We start from the raw sequence: 17,952 nt of genomic DNA on the forward strand, positions 1-17,952 counted from the left end.
CATTGTCCTCACTCTGATACAAGCTTAGCTCCTAAAATAAATACAGATATAGCTCATTGTATTGCACTTTATTGTACTTCACAGATACTGTGTTTTTTACAAATTGAAGGTCTGTGGCAAACCTGAGTCGAGCAAGTCTATCAGTGCCATTTTCCCAACAACATGTGCTTACTTCGTGTCTATATCACAGTTTGGCAAATCTCATAATGTTTCAAACTTTTTTGTTATTATTATATCTGTTATGGTGACTGCATGCTACAGAAAAATCTTTCATGAAAGGAACAGTTAATCAATGTAGTAAACTTCACTGTCTTATTTTAAGAAATTGACACTGTCCTTCAACCTTCAGCAACCACGACTCTGATCAGTTAGCAGCCATCAACATTGAGACAAAACTCTCCACCAGCAAAAAGATTGCAGTTCACTAAAGGCTCAAATGATCGTATCATCTTTTAGCAATAAAGCATTTTTTAATTAAGGTATGTACATTTTTAAAAATCACTGCTTTAAACAAACCAACATGGAACATGTATATATATGTAACAAACCTGCACGTTCTGCACATGTACCCTAGAACTTAAAGTATAATAATAAAAAATAAATAAATAAATAATAAATAAATAAAAATCACTGCTTTAAAGCAAGAATAGCAAATGTTGCCAGGCGTGGTGGCTCACGCCTGTAATCCCAACACTTTGGGAGGCTGAAGTGGGCGGATCACGAGGTCAGGTGTTCAAGACCAGCCTGATCAACATTATGAAACCACATTTCTACTAAAAATATAAAAATTAGCCAGGTGAGGTGGCACGTGCCTGTAATCCCAGCTACTCAGGAGGCTGAGGCAGGAGAATCGCTTGAACCCGGGAGGCTGAGGTTGCAGTGAGCCCAGACCACGCCACTGTACTCCAGCCTGGGTGACAGAGTGAGACTCCATCTCAAAACAAAAACAAAAACAAAAAAAGCATAGCAAATGCTTGACACATGTTCCCTAATTTTCTCCAATAAGCCTCAGAATCCTTTTCAACAGAGGTTTCCAGGTGGACTCTTCCAATTAAGAATAGAAAGTTGCCATTTCTGCTACCCCAAAAAGAAAAAAAGGGAGGGGGGCAAATTCCCAGTACTACCTCATCTACAAAACAGCCAGTTGGAGCATGTGAAACTAGCCCCAGATGTGCAGAGTAGAATTACTAATAAGCTTTGAAAAATGTGCTGCAGCCTCTCTCTCAGCCATTATTTCTCAATCTCCAGGAGCAGGATCTAGGTATGTGTATTTTTTTTCAAGTCCTCCCAAGTGATTCTAATGCGATCCCTGGTAAAGAACCACTAAATGAACACAAGACATGAAGAAGGCAAAGCAGTGAGTCTTTTTACTCCACTTGTCTAAGCAACTGTGGCAAATTTAAGAATGAACCAGAACCCAGGCATAGTGGCTTATACCCAGCACGCTGGGAGGCCGAGGCAGGAGGGCAGCTTGAGCCCAGGAGTTCACGAACAGCCTGGGTCTCAACACAGTGAAACCTCATTCCTATAAAAAAATTTTAATTAGCTGGGCATGATGGTGTACACCTAGCTACTCGAGAGGCTGAGGCAGGAAGATCACTGGAGCCCAGGAGTTTGAGGTTAGAGTGAACTGAAATCGCGTCATTGCACTCCAGCCTGTGTGACAGAATGAGACCCTGTCTAAAAAATTTTAAAAAAAGAATCACAACTATTTGGTGAACTAAAGACAAAATAATCTGATGAAATTAAATCAAAACCAGGAAAGACGGGTAGTCATATGGTGGTTTAGTGCAGCTGCCTAATTCTGAATTGCCCTTATATCCTTTCCCAAAATACCATAAAATTTCTACAAAGAGGGCAAATGAAACCACAAGTGACCCACATCTTCAGCAGTATTAGGAAACAATACCATGACCTTCAAGTTATCTCTAAGTAGAAAAAAATTCCAGGAGAGCTCTAGCTGCCATGAGCCTGTGGGTAGGGAGAGCTGGTAAGAGAAAGCTTAAGACGCTCCCTGAAAGAGAGGGGCACAGCAGACTTAGATGCAGAGCACATTAAAATTCCAAAGAAACACAATTCTAAAACTCACGAATATTGTCTAAAGGCACATGGATTCCTGTGTCATCTACTCCCTTCTCCCTGTGAAACACTGTTTATCTGCTACCTGTGAATCAGTTCTATTTCATTGTACATGCACAACATATGAACAACTGGTCCTCTTAAAATTGTTAAGTGTCTTACCCTGTTCACATCTTTTTGACCAAGTTGGCTGAAACTGACTTAGGACAGGCAGGGGTGTGTTTTAGAGACAAGTTCAGAAAGATATGAGGTTTCACTTCAGACCAGAGTGGCTGATCTGAAAATCGAAGAAAAAATAGCCACTTGAAGGAAATACTAGTCTGTGAAAGACTAGTAAAGAATATATACTATTAAAATTATACTATTTACCAACAGAACTCTTATAAGGAGAGCTGAGAAAATATGTCATACTAGTGACAAACTAGAAAAAAGGGAGTTCTGTGTTTTTTAATTTTCTTTCTCCTAGCTTACATTACTGTTATTGTTTTACTTTCCTTTGTTATTTTCCATTGCTTTACCACCAGTGCTCCTTAAACTATTTGCTGTGAATGACCAGCAGTTTTTGTTTGCTTTACTCAACCTGTCTGGTGACCAATATTCTGATCTACATACCCAGTTCAATGAGATGTGTCCACAGTGACACGCATGGAGTCAAACTGCTATACACATTTCTAAATGCTTGCTCTCAATTTTTGTATTTCTCACATCGTGCATCGATTTTTTTTAAAGTCTTTTGGACTGGTACTGGTGCACAGGCCACATTTTAAGACATGCTGCTCTACAGGAAAATAGAGCCTTAGCAATCACCTAATCGGGCACTGGATATACTTGTATGCTATTTAGGAAAACCTGTAACACTTCCAACTATCCACAGTGGGCTAAGTGCCACCTCTGCTGACATCCACTCATCTATGCTAACCCCTTTATCGTGTAGATGAGGTAACTGAGGCCTACAGACATCAGCCGCCCAAGCTCACACCTAACTGCAGAAGAGTGGCTGACACCCAGATTTACCTTTCTCCACCCACTGGGACCGTACTAAGTTTACTGATGGACTCAATGCCACTAGTGAATACATTTATTTATATTAGCTAAGATATCTAAGTATGTGTTCCACTCTCTGCTCCTTTTAACACCACATACTTCAAGGAAATACTTTTATAGGCAAATACAAAAATTAGATCTCTTATCAAGAATCTTATCAAGATTTCTTAAAAAAAGAAATCAGAAAAAATGAAAAAGAAGAAAATAATATATACTGACCAGACAAATGTTAATGCCTTAAAATGTTTCTTTAAATAAGAAAGCAAGGTGGGAGGATCTCAAGTCCAGGAATCTGAGATCAGCCTGGGCAACATAGCCAGACACCACCTTTGTGCCGGAAAAAACCCCAAAAAACAAACAAACAAAAAAGTAATGCCATCTCCACACCAAAAACAAAAAACAAAAAAACAACCACGATTAACTAGGCATGGTGATGGCTGCCTATAGTCACAGCTACTCAGGAGGCTGAGGTGCAAGGATCACTTCAGCCCAGGAGTTCAAGGCTGCATTGAGCTAGGATCACACCACCGTACTCCAGCCTGGGTAACAGAGTGAGACCCTGTCTAACTAATTATGGTGGTAAGTACCTAAAGAACAAGTCAAGAATTAAAAGTATCCAATTATCCTGAGTTGTAAAAATAAAAAATACATTTTAAAAAAAAGAAATGAAAGTGGTTGAGAGGCAGGGATTAACAGTAAGAGAGGAACCTGTTTTTCCCACACAAATTTTGTAAAATTATTTCACTCATAAAACTATGCAATGTGATAATGTTGATAAAAATTATAACTAAAAGAAAAAATACCAAGATATCTTAAAAGCCCCTAACATCATAAGGTTAATGTCACAGTTATTCTGTAACTTCACATTTCCATACTCACCTTTCACCTGTGTCATTCTCTGGAAGAAGAGCCACAGCATTTTGAGGATTCCAGTTTCCCAAAGCATCACAGCTTCCACATATTGCAAAAACTTCTCCTAAAGAAACAGAACAATCAGTCACAGAGAAACGAACAATCAGTCACAGTGGGATAAGCAGGGAAGTTTGCATTAGTTCAACCAGATATGCTGCCTCCTTTAGCAGAGATGAAAGAGCCTCACCAGATATAGGTTTGGGCCCAGGTACCTACCACTCACTAACACCTGCCTATTAACTCGACTCACCTTTCTAGAACCAAAACCAGAGAAAAGGTGGAAGGCATACGGATGAAGTTTTCTTCATCTGTTCAAATACTCATTGAGCCAGTAACAAGAACCCAAGAGTACAAATGGGATAAAACCACAGTCTCCGCTTTCAAGACAGCTTCCAATTTTAACAGGCAAACACTAAATGCCTATCAGTACTCTAAAGGGTTATTAATCAATATTTTCTAGAAAGTCAAACAGTAGCTATTAATAAGTTTCACATCAAGAACATTATTAAGGCCAGGCGTGGTGGCTCACACCTATAATTCCAGCACTCTGGGAGGCTGAGGTGGGCGTGTGGGGGCAGGTGCCTGTAATCCCAGCTACTCAGGAAGCTGAGGCAGGAGAATTCACTTGAACCCAGGAGGCAGAGGTTGCAGTGAGCCGAAATCACACCACTATACTCCAGCCTGGGCAACAGAGCAAGACTTCATCTCAAAAACAACAAAAACAAAACTATCAATGAGACAGCAGAAATGTAATTAAAAACCCATTGAAACAAAGACTTATATAGTTGGAAAATCTAGTACTTCTTGGTTTTTGTAGATGGAGTTTTGCTCTGTGGCCCGGGCTGGAGTGCAGTGGCATGATCTGGGCTCACTGCAACCTCCACCTCCCAGGTTCAAGCAATTCTCCTGCCTCAGCCTCCCTAGTAGGTGGGATTACAAGTGCGCACCATCACAACCGGCTAATTTTTGTATTTTTAATAAAGATGGGGTCACCATATTGGCTAGGTTGGTCTTGAACTCCTGACCTCAGGTGATCTGCCCGCCCTGGCCTCCCAAAGTGCTGGGATTACAGGCATGAGCCACTGCGCCCAGCCAAAATCTAGTACTTCTTAACTAAGGTAATGACTATCATTTCTTTTGAACACTTATCAATAGACTTTAAAAGCCAACATATAGCTACCACCTCTTCTTGCTAAATTTTATATATTTAGCAGAACACACTTGGATAAAAGTACGTAGAAGTCTCTGACTTAAATATCAACACATTCTGAATACAATTAAAATTCATAAAGAAAAAGATAATGAACTGAGTCCAACTGCCAATTTGGCTCAAGACAGACTCCTCCACATTCTGAGAACAGCTGGGATTCCAAGCTTGAGGCACTGCTCTAGTAAGACTAGAATTGTACTCAGCTTTAGCCACCTGCATGAGCATTTTATTAGCTTGGACTGTCTAAAAATTAACTAAAATTCCAAGTGTGACAGTCATTCAGATTTCAGGGCTCTAAATACATGTGGGACGGGCGCAGTGGCCCATGCCTATAATCCCAGCACTTTGGGAGGCCAAGGCAGGGAGATCACTTGAGGCCAGGAGTTTGAGAACAGCTTGGCCAACATAGCAAAACCCTGTCTCTACTAAAAATACAAAAAAGCCAGGTGTGATTGGCTCATGCCTGTAATCCCAGCACTCTGGAGGACTGAGGTGGGTGGATCACTTGAGGTCAGGAGTTCGAGACCAGCCTGGCCAACATGGTGAAACCTCGTCTCTACTGAAAATAAAAAATTAGCTGGGTGCAGGCCGGGTGCGGTGGCTCATGCCTATAATCCCAGCACTTTGGGAGGCCAAGGCGGGCAGATCACTAGGTCAGGAGTTCAAGACCAGCCTGGCCAACATAGTGAAACCCCATCTCTACTAAAAATACAAAAATTAGCTGGGCATGGTAGCAGGTGCCTGTAATCCCAGTTACTCGGGAGGCTGAGGCAGGAGAATCGATTGAACCCAGGAGGCTGAGGCTGCAGTGAGCCAAGATCACACCAGTGCACTCCAGCCTGGGCGACAGAGCGAGACTCTTAAAAAAAAAAAAAAAAAATTAGCCGGGTACGGTGGCAAGCACCTGTAATCACAGCTACTCAGGAGGATGAGGCAGGAGAATTGCTTGAACCTGGCAGGCAGAGGGTGCAGTGAGCCAAGATCATGCCACTGCACTTCAGCCTGGGTGACAGGGCAAGACTCTGTCTCGAAAAAATATATTTTTTAATAAAATAGATAAAAACACAAAGTTAGCCAGGCATGGCAGCGCACACTTGTAATTCCAGCTACTCAGGAGGCTGAGGAATGAGAATCACTTGAACCTGGGGGAGGTAGAGGTTGCAGTGAGCCAAGATTGCACCACTGCGCTCCAGCCTGGGCAACATAGTGAGACCCTGTCTGTACAAAAAAAATTTTTAAGTAAGAATAATTTTAAAATTAGCCAGGCATTGTGTTGTGCACCTACAGACCCAGCTCCCCATGAGGTTGAGTCAGGAGGATCACCAGAGCCCAGGAGTTTGAGGAGCTACGACTGCACCACTGCACTCCAACCTGGGCAATAGAGGGAGACCCTGTTAATCTTTTTTTTTTTTTTTTTTTTTTGAGATGGAGTCTTGCTCCATCACCCAGGCTGGAGTACAGTGGCGCAATCTCAGCTCACTGCAACTTCCACCTCCAGGGTTCAAGCAATTCTCCTGTCTCAGCCTCCCGAGTAGCTGGGACTACAAGCACGCGCCATCACACCCGGCTAATTTTTGTATTTTTAGTAGAGACGGAGTTTCACCTTGTTGGTCCGGTTGGTCTCAAACTCCTGACCTCAGGTGATCCACCACCTCGGCCTCCCAAAGTGCTGGGATTACAGGCATGAGCCACCACGCCCGGCCAACCCTGTCTCTTAACAAAAAAAAAAAAAACCTTCTTCATGGACTCGTTATTTCTCATCCCCCCCATAAAACAGCAGGCTAACTTTTTGCTATGAAAAGAACAAACTCCAATTGGAAAAAGTAAAATGGGGAATCAATGGTTCACTTTCCTCTTATAGGTGCTCCTGCATTTTACCAATTCCTCCTGCAATGTTACTTTCTCTTTCTGCTGATTCCAGGGGAATATGGCTGCTGAAAATGAGGAAATTTTTCACTAAAACAAACAGACCTTTCTTTAATTGGCTCTCATTTATAAAAGATAATGAAGACTCGAATGCTTACTAAAGGAATCTGCAAACAGCACCTCCACATACTCTCTTTGTATCCTCTCCTGGTTATACTTGTTTCCCCCAAGGTCAGCCCTCTCTGCACTACCATTCTCGCTACATTTAGCAGAGGATCCTTCCTCCTGTGCAGTGAGGAAATCAAGGTGATGGGGGAATTGAGGTGGGGTCTCCCCCAGTATCCCCTTGCTGTCCCTCAGCCTCCTCCTTGGCACATACAGAGTCATCTATATCCACATCCACCATTATCTCCTTCCCTCTAATCCCTGACAATAAGCATCCCCCTGACCCCAATCAAGCTGACACTTCTGTGGCCAGTTCTGCGGTCAGTCCCTTTGCCTGACATGGCCAGCTCCTTCTAGTTTTAACTGCCTGCCTACAACTCCCCAGAAAGAGAAAATTCCATCTTCTCTCTACGGAAGTGGCCACACAATAAACCAGAGGTGAGCACTTGGCTCAAGGGAGCCAACCCATCAGCTGACTAGCAATCTTCAATCTGCTGAATTCTGCCCAGGCGTAGAACTACACCAGATCATCTTGGCTAAGAATTTGAACTTAGAGTCACACACACTCTACCAATTGCTGTGATGAATGCTAGAATAACGAAGCTAGATGTAGTGTGAGTCATTCACTCATTCTTTGAATACAGATATACTATGCCCCTGCTCTGATCCGGGCTCTCTGCTAGGTGCAGGAATTCAGCATAAACAAGACAAGGTCACATTTTGACCAGGCACGGTCTGTAATCTCACACCTGTAATCTCAGCACTTTGGGGGGCCAAGGTAGGCAGATGACCTTAGGTCAGGAATTTGAGACTGGCCTGGCCAACATGGCAAAACCCCATCTCTACAAAAAATACAAAAATTAGCCAGGTGTGGTGTCAGGTGTCTGTAATCCCAGCTACTCAGAAGCCCAAAACAGGAGAATCGCTTGAACTCGAGGAGCAGAGGTTGCAGTGAGCCGAGATCGCGTCACTGCACTCCAGCCTGGGCAACAGAGTGAGACTCCATCTCAAAAAAAAAAAAAAAAAAAAAAAAAAAAAAAAGAAAAGGGCTGGGCACGCTGGCTCCTATCTGTAATCCAGCACTTTGGGAGGCCGAGAGGCAGGTGGATCACGAGGTCAGAAGTTCAAGACCAGACTGGGCAAGATAGTGAAACCCTGTCTCTACCAAAAATACAAAAATTAGCCGGGCACGATGACAGACACCTGTAATCCCAGCTACTTGGGAGGCTGAGGCAGGAGAATTGCTTAAATCCGGGAGGCGGAGGTTGCAGTGAGCTGGGATTGCACCACTGCACTCTAGCCTGGGCAACAGAGCAAGACTCCATCTCAAAAAAAAAGTAATGTTTTCAACAGAGTTTACAATCTGTCACTCAAATAATTCTATAAAATCTCCAAGAGGTGCTATAAAATAGGGCCAGAACCTAGTGGAATCTGGAGTCTGGCAGTGGGGACAGGGGAGAGAAGAGAAGGAACAGGGGGAGTATGAGAGTGGGCAAAGATCTAGGCAGAAGAAACAGCATTTGAGAAAGTCCTAAAAGAGGAAGAAAGGAGGAAGGAATGCAGCACATTTAAGGAACTGAAAGGCCAGTATAGCCAGAGTACATAAAACCGAGAGGTACCTCAGTTTTATGAGAGCCCAGGTGTGATATGGCTTTGACATGCTATCTTACACTAAAATTATCTCACAGCACTTTAAGGGACAGCAAAAAATACAATGAGGCTAAAAACATATTCACACATAGGAACAAGGTTATCCCAGCCAATTGTTTCACCAACTTATTCTTTTTTTTTTTTTTTTTTTTTTTTTGAGACGGAGTCTGGCTCTGTCACCCAAGGTGGAGTGCAATGGCACGCTCTCAGGTCACTGCAACCTCCGCCTCCTGGGTTCAAGCAATTCTCCTGCCTCAGCCTCCCAAGTAGCTGGGATTACAGGCACATGCCACCACATCCAGCTAATTTTTGTATTTTTAGTAGAGATGGGGTTTCACCATGTTGGCCAGGCTGGTCTTGAACTCCTGACCTCAAGTGATCTACCCGCCTCAGCCTTCCAAAGTGCTGGGATTACAGGCATAAGCCACTGCGCCCAGCCTACCAACTTCTTGCACTAGCAAAGTTTCCTTCATTTTCATACTGCCTAGAAACCATAGCACAACCATCTCTGCCCTGTGCAAAATTAGGTATAAATTCATAGCTTTCTCGGGAAAACATGAGAACAAGACAGAGTCTGAGGAGGTTTTTGGTGTGTTTACTATGCTCCAAGTACATTTCTGCTGTCAGGCAAGACCTATAGATATTTTCATCTAAAAAATCAGGCCCACTCTAATAGCAACTCCATATTTAAGATAATCCAGATAAGAAACATGCTAATTTAATTTTAATTGTTTTAAAGTAAAACTTTTACAATACCTGGTAAAAGAGATCCTCTTATTTCAAAGGCAACCTGAGAAGGTGTCATTCTGATGGATTTATTTTATGATGTCGTGCTAGGAAAAAAAAGAAAAGTAACTTATAGTATAAAAATATATGTCTTAGATAGCCACCATCAAACAACTTCAACCAAGAGCTATTTATATTTTTAAAAGCAATATTTAATGTCTTTGCAGTTTTATGGTGGGATTGTTTTTGTTTTTGTTTTTTTTAAAGTAACTTTAGTGCAGGGGGGAAAAAGGAAACACGTGAAAAAGCAAAAAATAAACCAGGCACAGTGCCTCATGCCTGGAATACAAACACTTAAGGAGGCTGAGGCAGGAGGATGACTTGAGCCCAGGAGTTTGAGACGAATCTGGGCAAGACAGTGAGGCCTCATGTCTACAAACACACACACACACACACACACACACAGACACGTGCCGGGCATGGGGAGCATGCCTGTAGTTCCAGCTACAGATTGAGATTCAGCTGGATCACTTTAGCATAGGATGTTGAGGCTGTAGTGAGCTGTGACTGTGCCACTGTACTCTAGCCTGAGCCATAGAGCAAGACCCTGTCTCAAAAAAAACAAAACACAAAGTCTCAATAAAGTTTTTTTTAAAAAAGCAAAAAATGAAAATGAATCTCAATTATGAGCAAAAAAAGATTAATTTCAGAGTCCTTATATATACAGTGACTCAATTACTTGGGAAGTATCTAGCAAGTCTGAAGCCTAGTGCTACAAAGCTATTCTTTAAGAATGTATGTTCAAAAAGAAAACAAAACAAGACAGAATGCATGCCCGAAATACACACTGTAAAACAAAGTATCCAAACTTGTTATTTTTTAAGTCGTCAAGATTCTTTTGCTACATATTTTCTCTTCTGATAAGCAGCTGTTCTGAATTCAACCTATCTTTCCTGACCAGGGTAATACTGTGGTAGAGAAGAAAAACAACTATAGAGAGAAAAAAGCTTGACTTAATGAATTTCTACTTTAACAAAAAGGAAACAACCAAAGTATCACCCACTAAAACAAACTACTTGTTATGTTCTGGAACAAGTTTGAGAATCTGCTTCTAAGACACAATGTAACTTATCATTAAAAGAAAAAGAAAAGAAAGAGTCCAGGCAAGTGACTCACACCTGTAATCCCAGCACTTTGGGAGGCCGAGGCAGGCAGATCACTTGAGGTCAGGAGTTCAAGACCAGCCTGACTAACATGGAGAAACCCCGTCTCTACTAAAAATACAAAATTAGCCAGGCGTGGTGGCACATGCCTGTAATCTCAGCTACTCAGGAGGCTGAGGCAGGAGAATTGCTTGAACCTGGGAGGTGGAGGTTGAGGTGAGCCCCCCACCTGCCTCCCCCCCCAAAAAAAAGAAAAGAAAAAACTTTCTACACAAATAACTTTTCAGATTTTCTCTTTATTAACCCTAGGACCATCATTACTCAGGTTCTACAGGCTCAAATTTACAGTCTCAACTCTACCTACAACCTATTATCAAATCCTGATGATTCTATCTAATTGACCTTATATCCATTTTGTCAATTAGGATTCTTCCTCACATCCCTGGCTTGGAATCACTTTGATTATTTATAGAAATCTGAACTCCACAGTAAAAGGAATTTAAGGAGATTAAAAAAAGAATAAGAAAGAAGTCTAAAATCCAAGCCTTTGAAGTTCTTTTCCACTTATCCACATTTTGTCTAGCTAATTTTTTTTCATTTCTTCCCTGTCAAAGGAATCTGTTTCCTATCCACTAACTTAAGTACCTAAAGGAATATAAAAAATAGATTAATACACACATGTGCATACAATAACTTCGAGATACTTACATAATTTAAATGGAGAAAGAACATACTCCATCCAAAGACACACCATATTCTACATCGTAACTTCTCCAGGACCCCTCAAAAAAACCTTTGCCCCCCCCACCAATGTTACTACAAGAATTCCAATCACATCTTTATTCTGCATCATGTACATTACTCTACCAGCTTAAATTTCATTTGCATTTATATATTACCTTATGAAACAATTCTAAAGTACCTTTCATAGCTACCTTACATAGTCATTTTTCTAGTTCTGCTTTGCTCCCTTCCCCTCCCCCTGAATCATTTAATGAACACTGCTACACACAATTAACCACACTTCCCAGTCAAGGTAGATAGATCTATACCAGCAGTTCTCACCAAAGGCAATTCTGCCCTCCAGGGGATTATTTGGTAATGTCAGGAGGCATTTTTGGCTGTCACAACTGGGAGTGGCACTCCTAGCATCTAGCGGGTAAAGGCCAAGGAGTGCTGCTGAACACCATACAATACACAGAACAGCCCTCCACAAATAATTAATTGTCCAGCTCCAAACATCAACAGGGCTCAGGTTGAGATGAGGGTCAAGAGTCCAGGCTCCATGTTAACTATAAACTATGTATCATCACATTTACATCAATTATAAAATGTAACACTGAATACATACATATATATTTATAAATGTACATTGTCAAATATTCATCTCACAGAGCGCAAGACCACCAATGTGGAGTCATGTCACATTCGGATATGAAATTCCCTATTTGGCAACTCTACCATTTTGGTTAGAATACCCAACACTACACTAGTGAAAACCTTCCCTTTGGCCAGGCACGGTGGCTCATGCCTGTAATCCCAGCACTTTAGGAAGCCGAGGCGGGTGGATCACCTGAGGTCAGGAGTTAAGACCAGTCTGGCCAACATGGTGAAACTTTGTCTCTACTAAAAATACAAAAATTGGCTGGGCATGGTGGTGGGCACCAGTAATCCCAGCTACCCAGGAGGTTGAGGCGGGAGAATCGCTTGAACCTGGGAAGCAGAGGTTGCAGTGAGCAAAGATAATGCCACTGCACTCCAACCTGGGCAACACAGCGAGACTCTATCTCAAAAGAAAAGAAAGAAAGAAAAAAGGCCGGGCATGGTGGCTTATGCCTGTAATCCCAGAACTTTGGGAGGCTCAGGTGGGCAGATCATGAGGTCAGGAATTCAAGACCAGCCTGGCCAACATAGTGAAACCCCATCTCTACTAAAACTACAAAAATTAGCTGGGCATGGTGGCACATGCCTGTAGTCCCAGCTACTTGGGAAGCTGAGGCAGGAGAATCACTTGAACCCAGGAGGCGGAGGTTGTGGTGAGCCGAGATCACGCCACTGCACTCCAGCCTGAGCAACAGAGGGAGACTCCATCTCAAAAAAGAAAAAGAAAAAAAAAGCCTTCCCTTCATCAAAATAATTTCTAAAATAAATAATTTCTTATTCTACTTTCTGCATCTAAGAGTAAACATGGTGGCCACGTGTGGTGGCTCACGCCTATAATCCAAGCACTTTGGGAGGCATGAGAATCACTTGAACCCAGAAGGCGGAGGTTGCAGTGAGCTGAGATTGTGCCACTGCACTCCTGCCTGGGTGACGGAGTGAGACTCTGTCTCAAATAAAAATAATAATAAAAAAAAAAGCCTGACATTTAAGTTACTGAATTAATTTTAAGAGAGCAAATACTCCATCACCCATCAAAAGGGCTGAATGACCACTTCAGTCTTAACCTATAAGGTGCCCTTTCATTTGGTGTTTACTGCCGCGGTTCTCAACTAAGGACAACCTCATATACATGATTAAATAGTTTGTATTTTGCTATTTGTTGACTAACTTTAAATAACTATTTTAATCAACTTAAGGGAAATCAGATATTATTCCTATGTACTAAAATCAACAGCTAGTACAAAATTATCTCTAGATTTCTACTGCATTAAAGCAAATGGAAAACTTAAGTAAATATAATAAAAGGGAAACGAACTGATTACAGAAATTGAGTCTTTTATTCTCAAAGATGTTTAGAAGAGTGACTACAGTAACTTAGCGGTAAACAGCTGCAGTAAATGTATTATACAAAGCTATATACACAAGCACAAAAACACCTCCCAGAAAACCTCTCCAAAAGTCAACAAAGCATCATCTTCCACTTGATTTACCAAAGTCAAGCAATCTGGTTTGATTTCCACCCTGAGCATCCCCTCTCCCCAAATTTGATACCATACCAAATAAAAGCCTCAGGAGCTGTTCCAAATGCAATTTACTTGATTTTGGACAGAGGCCAAAAGTCTGGTGCAGTGTTGAAGTATACAATTTTGGCATCCAGTTACCACCAAAACAGCAGTGACCAAGTAAAAAGACTGTGTTGTGAAACAAAAAATGTATGCACCCACCCATACACCTTCTTCTAAACAAGGAAGAAAAAAAAAAAATCACAGCTTGGAAAGGGAAGGTCAGTTCTGGATATACATAAAAACAAGAGTAAGATGAAAAATGTTAGTCATTGTATGCACATGAGCTGACCAGATAATTTAACCAACTTGCCTATTACCTCACATACAGACTACACTTCCTGAGACAGGCTTTTGCTTTTTGGTTTTTGAAAACGTAACATCTATTCTGTACTTTTTGAAGAGAAACACTAAACAGCATTCTCATCTGAGATTCTGGGTAGTATTTAAATAACCCTTTTTAAAAGACTCAAGCAATTAGCAAAATACAACATGGTAATTAATCCACATTTTTAAAAATTTCAGAGTTCACACTACCTGCCAAAATAAATTTTACTCTATTCTTTTCCTCAAATAAACTTTCCCGACACGTGACACTACTGATTTACCAGGCTGGGAAACAAAAGGGATATGAAGTAAACCAAGGTACAGGGACATTCACTTTAGAGCTAAATTGAAGTCAAATATTTTTAGCTAAAGTGTTTTTCTGGCTACAAGGAACATGTCTGTTTTCCTTCGAATTTTTTCAAGGAAAAAAGCTGTTTCCAATTCTTCTTGCCCTTTCCCAGGCCTTGGCAGCTTTGATCCTCCTAACTGGCTAAATAAAGTAATATATAAAATGCCTAACTTTCCCTGAGTTAATTTTTGCTCATCTTGGTGAAGCATCATTACGACCCTTGCTACATTTCCGACAAGTTGTGACTGTCATTCTGATTCCCATATACTTGAAGCCAATATCTTAATCAAATATGTTAAGATATTAATGGATCTTTATTAAAAAAGTGTTTCTGGAATAAGTTTCATTACGCCAAGTTAACTCCTTGATCAACTTTCTAAACAATGCAGTAACATTTTCTCAAATGTTTTCCATTTATTTTACCGTGATATTATTCTCTTGTGTATGTTTCATACCTTTTTTCCTGTTTTAACTCATACATAAAGATTCGATTCATCAACGTACTTTATGTACGTATCAAATTTTACTCACTTTGCTACGATGAGTTTTCTTTTGTGGTCATTATTTCTCAGAGTCCAGCTTTCCCACGTCGTTATTTTGCAGATTTAAATTTTGTCTAGAATACTGGTTTTCTCTAGCTCTTGGTTCTTCCTAGTTCTTAAATCAGGAATGGATTGCACCATGTGCAGTTCTGCTTGTTTGCTTGGTGTTATTTGTATCCACGACATTAGGAATTTTGAAAAAAAAAAAGACTGATACCTTGTAAATATTTCTTAGTTAAGTCACAACTCGTCAGAAACGTAGCAAGAGGAAGCATGACGGGGTAGAGTAGTGGGTGAGAACTGTGCAGAAACGGGAGGAGGCGACAGAAGAGTATGAAGAAAAAACATCAGGTCCAAACATCCTGCTCAGTTCCATCAGTTCCTCTATGCAGGTCTACATCAGACTAACAGCTGCCTTAAGGTGGAATAATCCTCTACAATTCATGCCCGATTTCTTTTCCAGCCAGCCAGTGGAGTCTGGGGAGAGGGCTGATGAGGACACCTAAGTGATTGAGGCTCTCTCTCCTACCTCAGCAAGGCAGTCTGAAGAGCTTTGGGAAAAGTTGAGCTTTGGAGAGAAGGGGAAGCAGACCTAAAAAATTGTATCGAGGGCACTCATGACTATTCCTGGAACCTTTTCCTAGGAAAGGCACTTTAGTTCCTCGGAATAACTGAATTATACAAGCATGCCCTAGACTACGTGTCCAGGCAATTTCAGAAAATAAGCAGTTGTCAAAACACGATGAGTAACTTAGGGACAGAGAGCGGCGGTGAGCCAGGGGGCCGCTGTGGGGCAGGGGATGTCCCCAGAGGACCTCACCTGCATTTTTGGTGTCTTTGTTCCCCGACTCAGTACTCTGCATATTTGCAGTGGCCCTATGCTCCACGCACCCTGCTACGCCTCAAATGCTCCACGTTATTTTTCAGAAGGGAACTAAGCCCCAGGCAGCCCAGCGGAAGCGCGGCAGTGAACAATAAAAGTCGAAGAGTGCGTCCCAGCCACCGATTTAGCGCAGCGAACGCCCGGCCGCCGTTCCCCTGCGGGCAGTGGCCGGCCCGGCCCGAGGACCCCGCGCGCGCCTCGGCCCCGACGCCCCCCGCCCCACCGCGTCCCGGGCCGCCCTGACAGCTCAGCCCGCCACGTGAGCGGCCGCCCGGCCCCCGCACCCGGCTCGCCGCCTCACCTGCCGGGTTCGCTAGTCCGCAGGTCCGCGTCGCCGCCGCCCCGCCCGAGAGCGAGGACCGCGGGCAGAGGTACCGGGCGCCCGCCGTCCGCGCCTAGCCAGCGCTCCCCAGGCGGCCTGCCGCGGCGTCGAGCGGCAGGAAGCAGCCACGCTCAAACCGGTTTCAGCTGCTCCAGACCAAACTGCCAGGCCACCCCCCCGCGGGGCGGGGCCGGAGGGCGGTGGGGCGGGCCCTGACGTCACGCCCGGCGCCGTCCCAGCCAATCGGCAGTCGCGCGCCGGGGGGGTGCGGGCCCGCGAGTTCCTGGAAAGGGCTGACGTCGGCGGCAGAGGGCGGCCGGGCATCCCCAGTGTCCCCGCTGCCCTTCTCAGCCGACCCCGGCGCCCACACCTTGGAGAGCTGCCCTGGGGTCATAGGCGTGTACTGTAGTCCATCAAAGCCGCCTTAGAAATAACCCACGTGGGCCGGGCGCGGTGGCTCACGCCTGTAATCACAGCACTTTGGGAGGCCGAGGCGGGCGGATCACCTAAGATCAGAGTTCGAGACCAGCCTGGCCAACATGGTGAAACCCTGTCTCTACTAAAAATACAAAATAAGCCGGGTGTGGTGGCGCATGCCTGTAATCCCAGCTGTTCAGGAGGCTGAGACAAAGAGAATCGCTTGAACCCGGGAGGCGGAGGTTGCAGTGAGCCGAAATCCACCATTGCACTCCAACCTGGACGAGAGCAAAACTGTCTCAAAAAAACAAAAAACAAAACAAACAAACAAACAAAAACCGACTATGGAGCCTGGAGCTACAATTCAGAGTTGTATTTTTTTCCCCATTTGAAAACGGGGGAAATTACCAGTACTGATGTTTTCTGGAAACTTTCTTTCGTTGCAAAACAACAATCACACTTGGATCAAATCATTAGTTGAAAACTATTAAGTCACCTAAGCTGGATGAGAGTTTATACCCTTGCTACGCAAAGTATGGTCGGCAAGCCAGTAGCACCTGCCAGAACTCAGAATTGCACACTCCCAGGACCATCCCAGACCTACCCTATCAAATCTGCCTCTAGCAACATCCCCAGGTTAACAAGTATGCAAATTAAAGCAGAAGGAACTTTTTTGAAAGCTGACTCTCCCTGCCAGAGTTGTAATTTATTTTCTAAAAAATGAACCGTATCAAAAAAAAAATTTTTTTTTCCTCTCCTTTGGTGGTCTCCAGAAAGTTAATCAGCATTTGCCACTTGAAGTTCTCTTATGAAACTTTGCAACTTGCCGGGCGCGGTGGCTCACGCCTGTAATCCCAACACTTTGGGAGGCCGAGGCGGGCGGATCACGAGGTCAAGAGATGAAGACCATCCTGGCCAACATGGTGAAACCCCGTCTCTACTAAAAATACAACAATTAGCCAGGCATGGTGGCACACGCCTGTAGTCCCATCTACTTGGGAGGCTGAGGCAGGAGAATTGCTTGAACCTGGGAGGTGGAGGTTACAGTGAGCTGAGATCGCGCCACTGCACTCCAGCATGGCAACAGAGCGAGACTTCGTCTCAAACAAAACAAAACAAAAAAAAACTTTGCGACTCACCTAACTTACACTGTTACCTTACCAGTATCAAAGTTACCCTCTGGTTAGTGTCCAATATAAAATTATATTAGCAGCTTTTACTTAAATCAAGTGAGATATTGAAAAGTAAAAAGAGGCCTGGTGCGGTGGCTCATGCCAGTAATCCCAGCACTTTGGGACCCCGAGGCGGGCAGATCATCTGAGGTCAGGAGTTTGAGAACAGCCTGGGCATCA

General features: G+C 43.2%; 1 protein-coding gene across 8 annotated transcripts in view; it reads right to left on the reverse strand.

Annotated features, from left to right (window-relative positions):
• GPCPD1 (glycerophosphocholine phosphodiesterase 1) overlaps positions 1-16,403 on the reverse strand; it is a 67,281-nt gene extending 50,878 nt beyond the window's left edge. For 2 of the 8 annotated variants that reach the window (XM_063720664.1, XM_024238950.3), the window contains exons 1-4: positions 16,163-16,345; positions 14,968-15,188; positions 9,683-9,759; positions 4,003-4,099 (exon numbers count right to left, since the gene is read on the reverse strand). In XM_063720664.1, the coding sequence (XP_063576734.1) occupies positions 4,003-4,099; positions 9,683-9,731 (146 nt within the window). In that variant the 5' untranslated portion in view covers positions 9,732-9,759; positions 14,968-15,188; positions 16,163-16,345. Of the gene's footprint in view, positions 1-4,002; positions 4,100-9,682; positions 9,760-14,967; positions 15,547-16,162 lie in introns of all 8 variants that reach the window. The other 6 variants (XM_054541555.2, XM_009233288.4, XM_054541556.2 and 3 more) reach the window with 4 other exon arrangements.
• Between the last annotated feature and the right edge of the window lie 1,549 nt (positions 16,404-17,952).

Source organism: Pongo abelii, chromosome 21 (assembly GCF_028885655.2).
Source record: "Pongo abelii isolate AG06213 chromosome 21, NHGRI_mPonAbe1-v2.0_pri, whole genome shotgun sequence".
Classification (NCBI taxonomy): Eukaryota; Metazoa; Chordata; class Mammalia; order Primates; family Hominidae; genus Pongo; species Pongo abelii.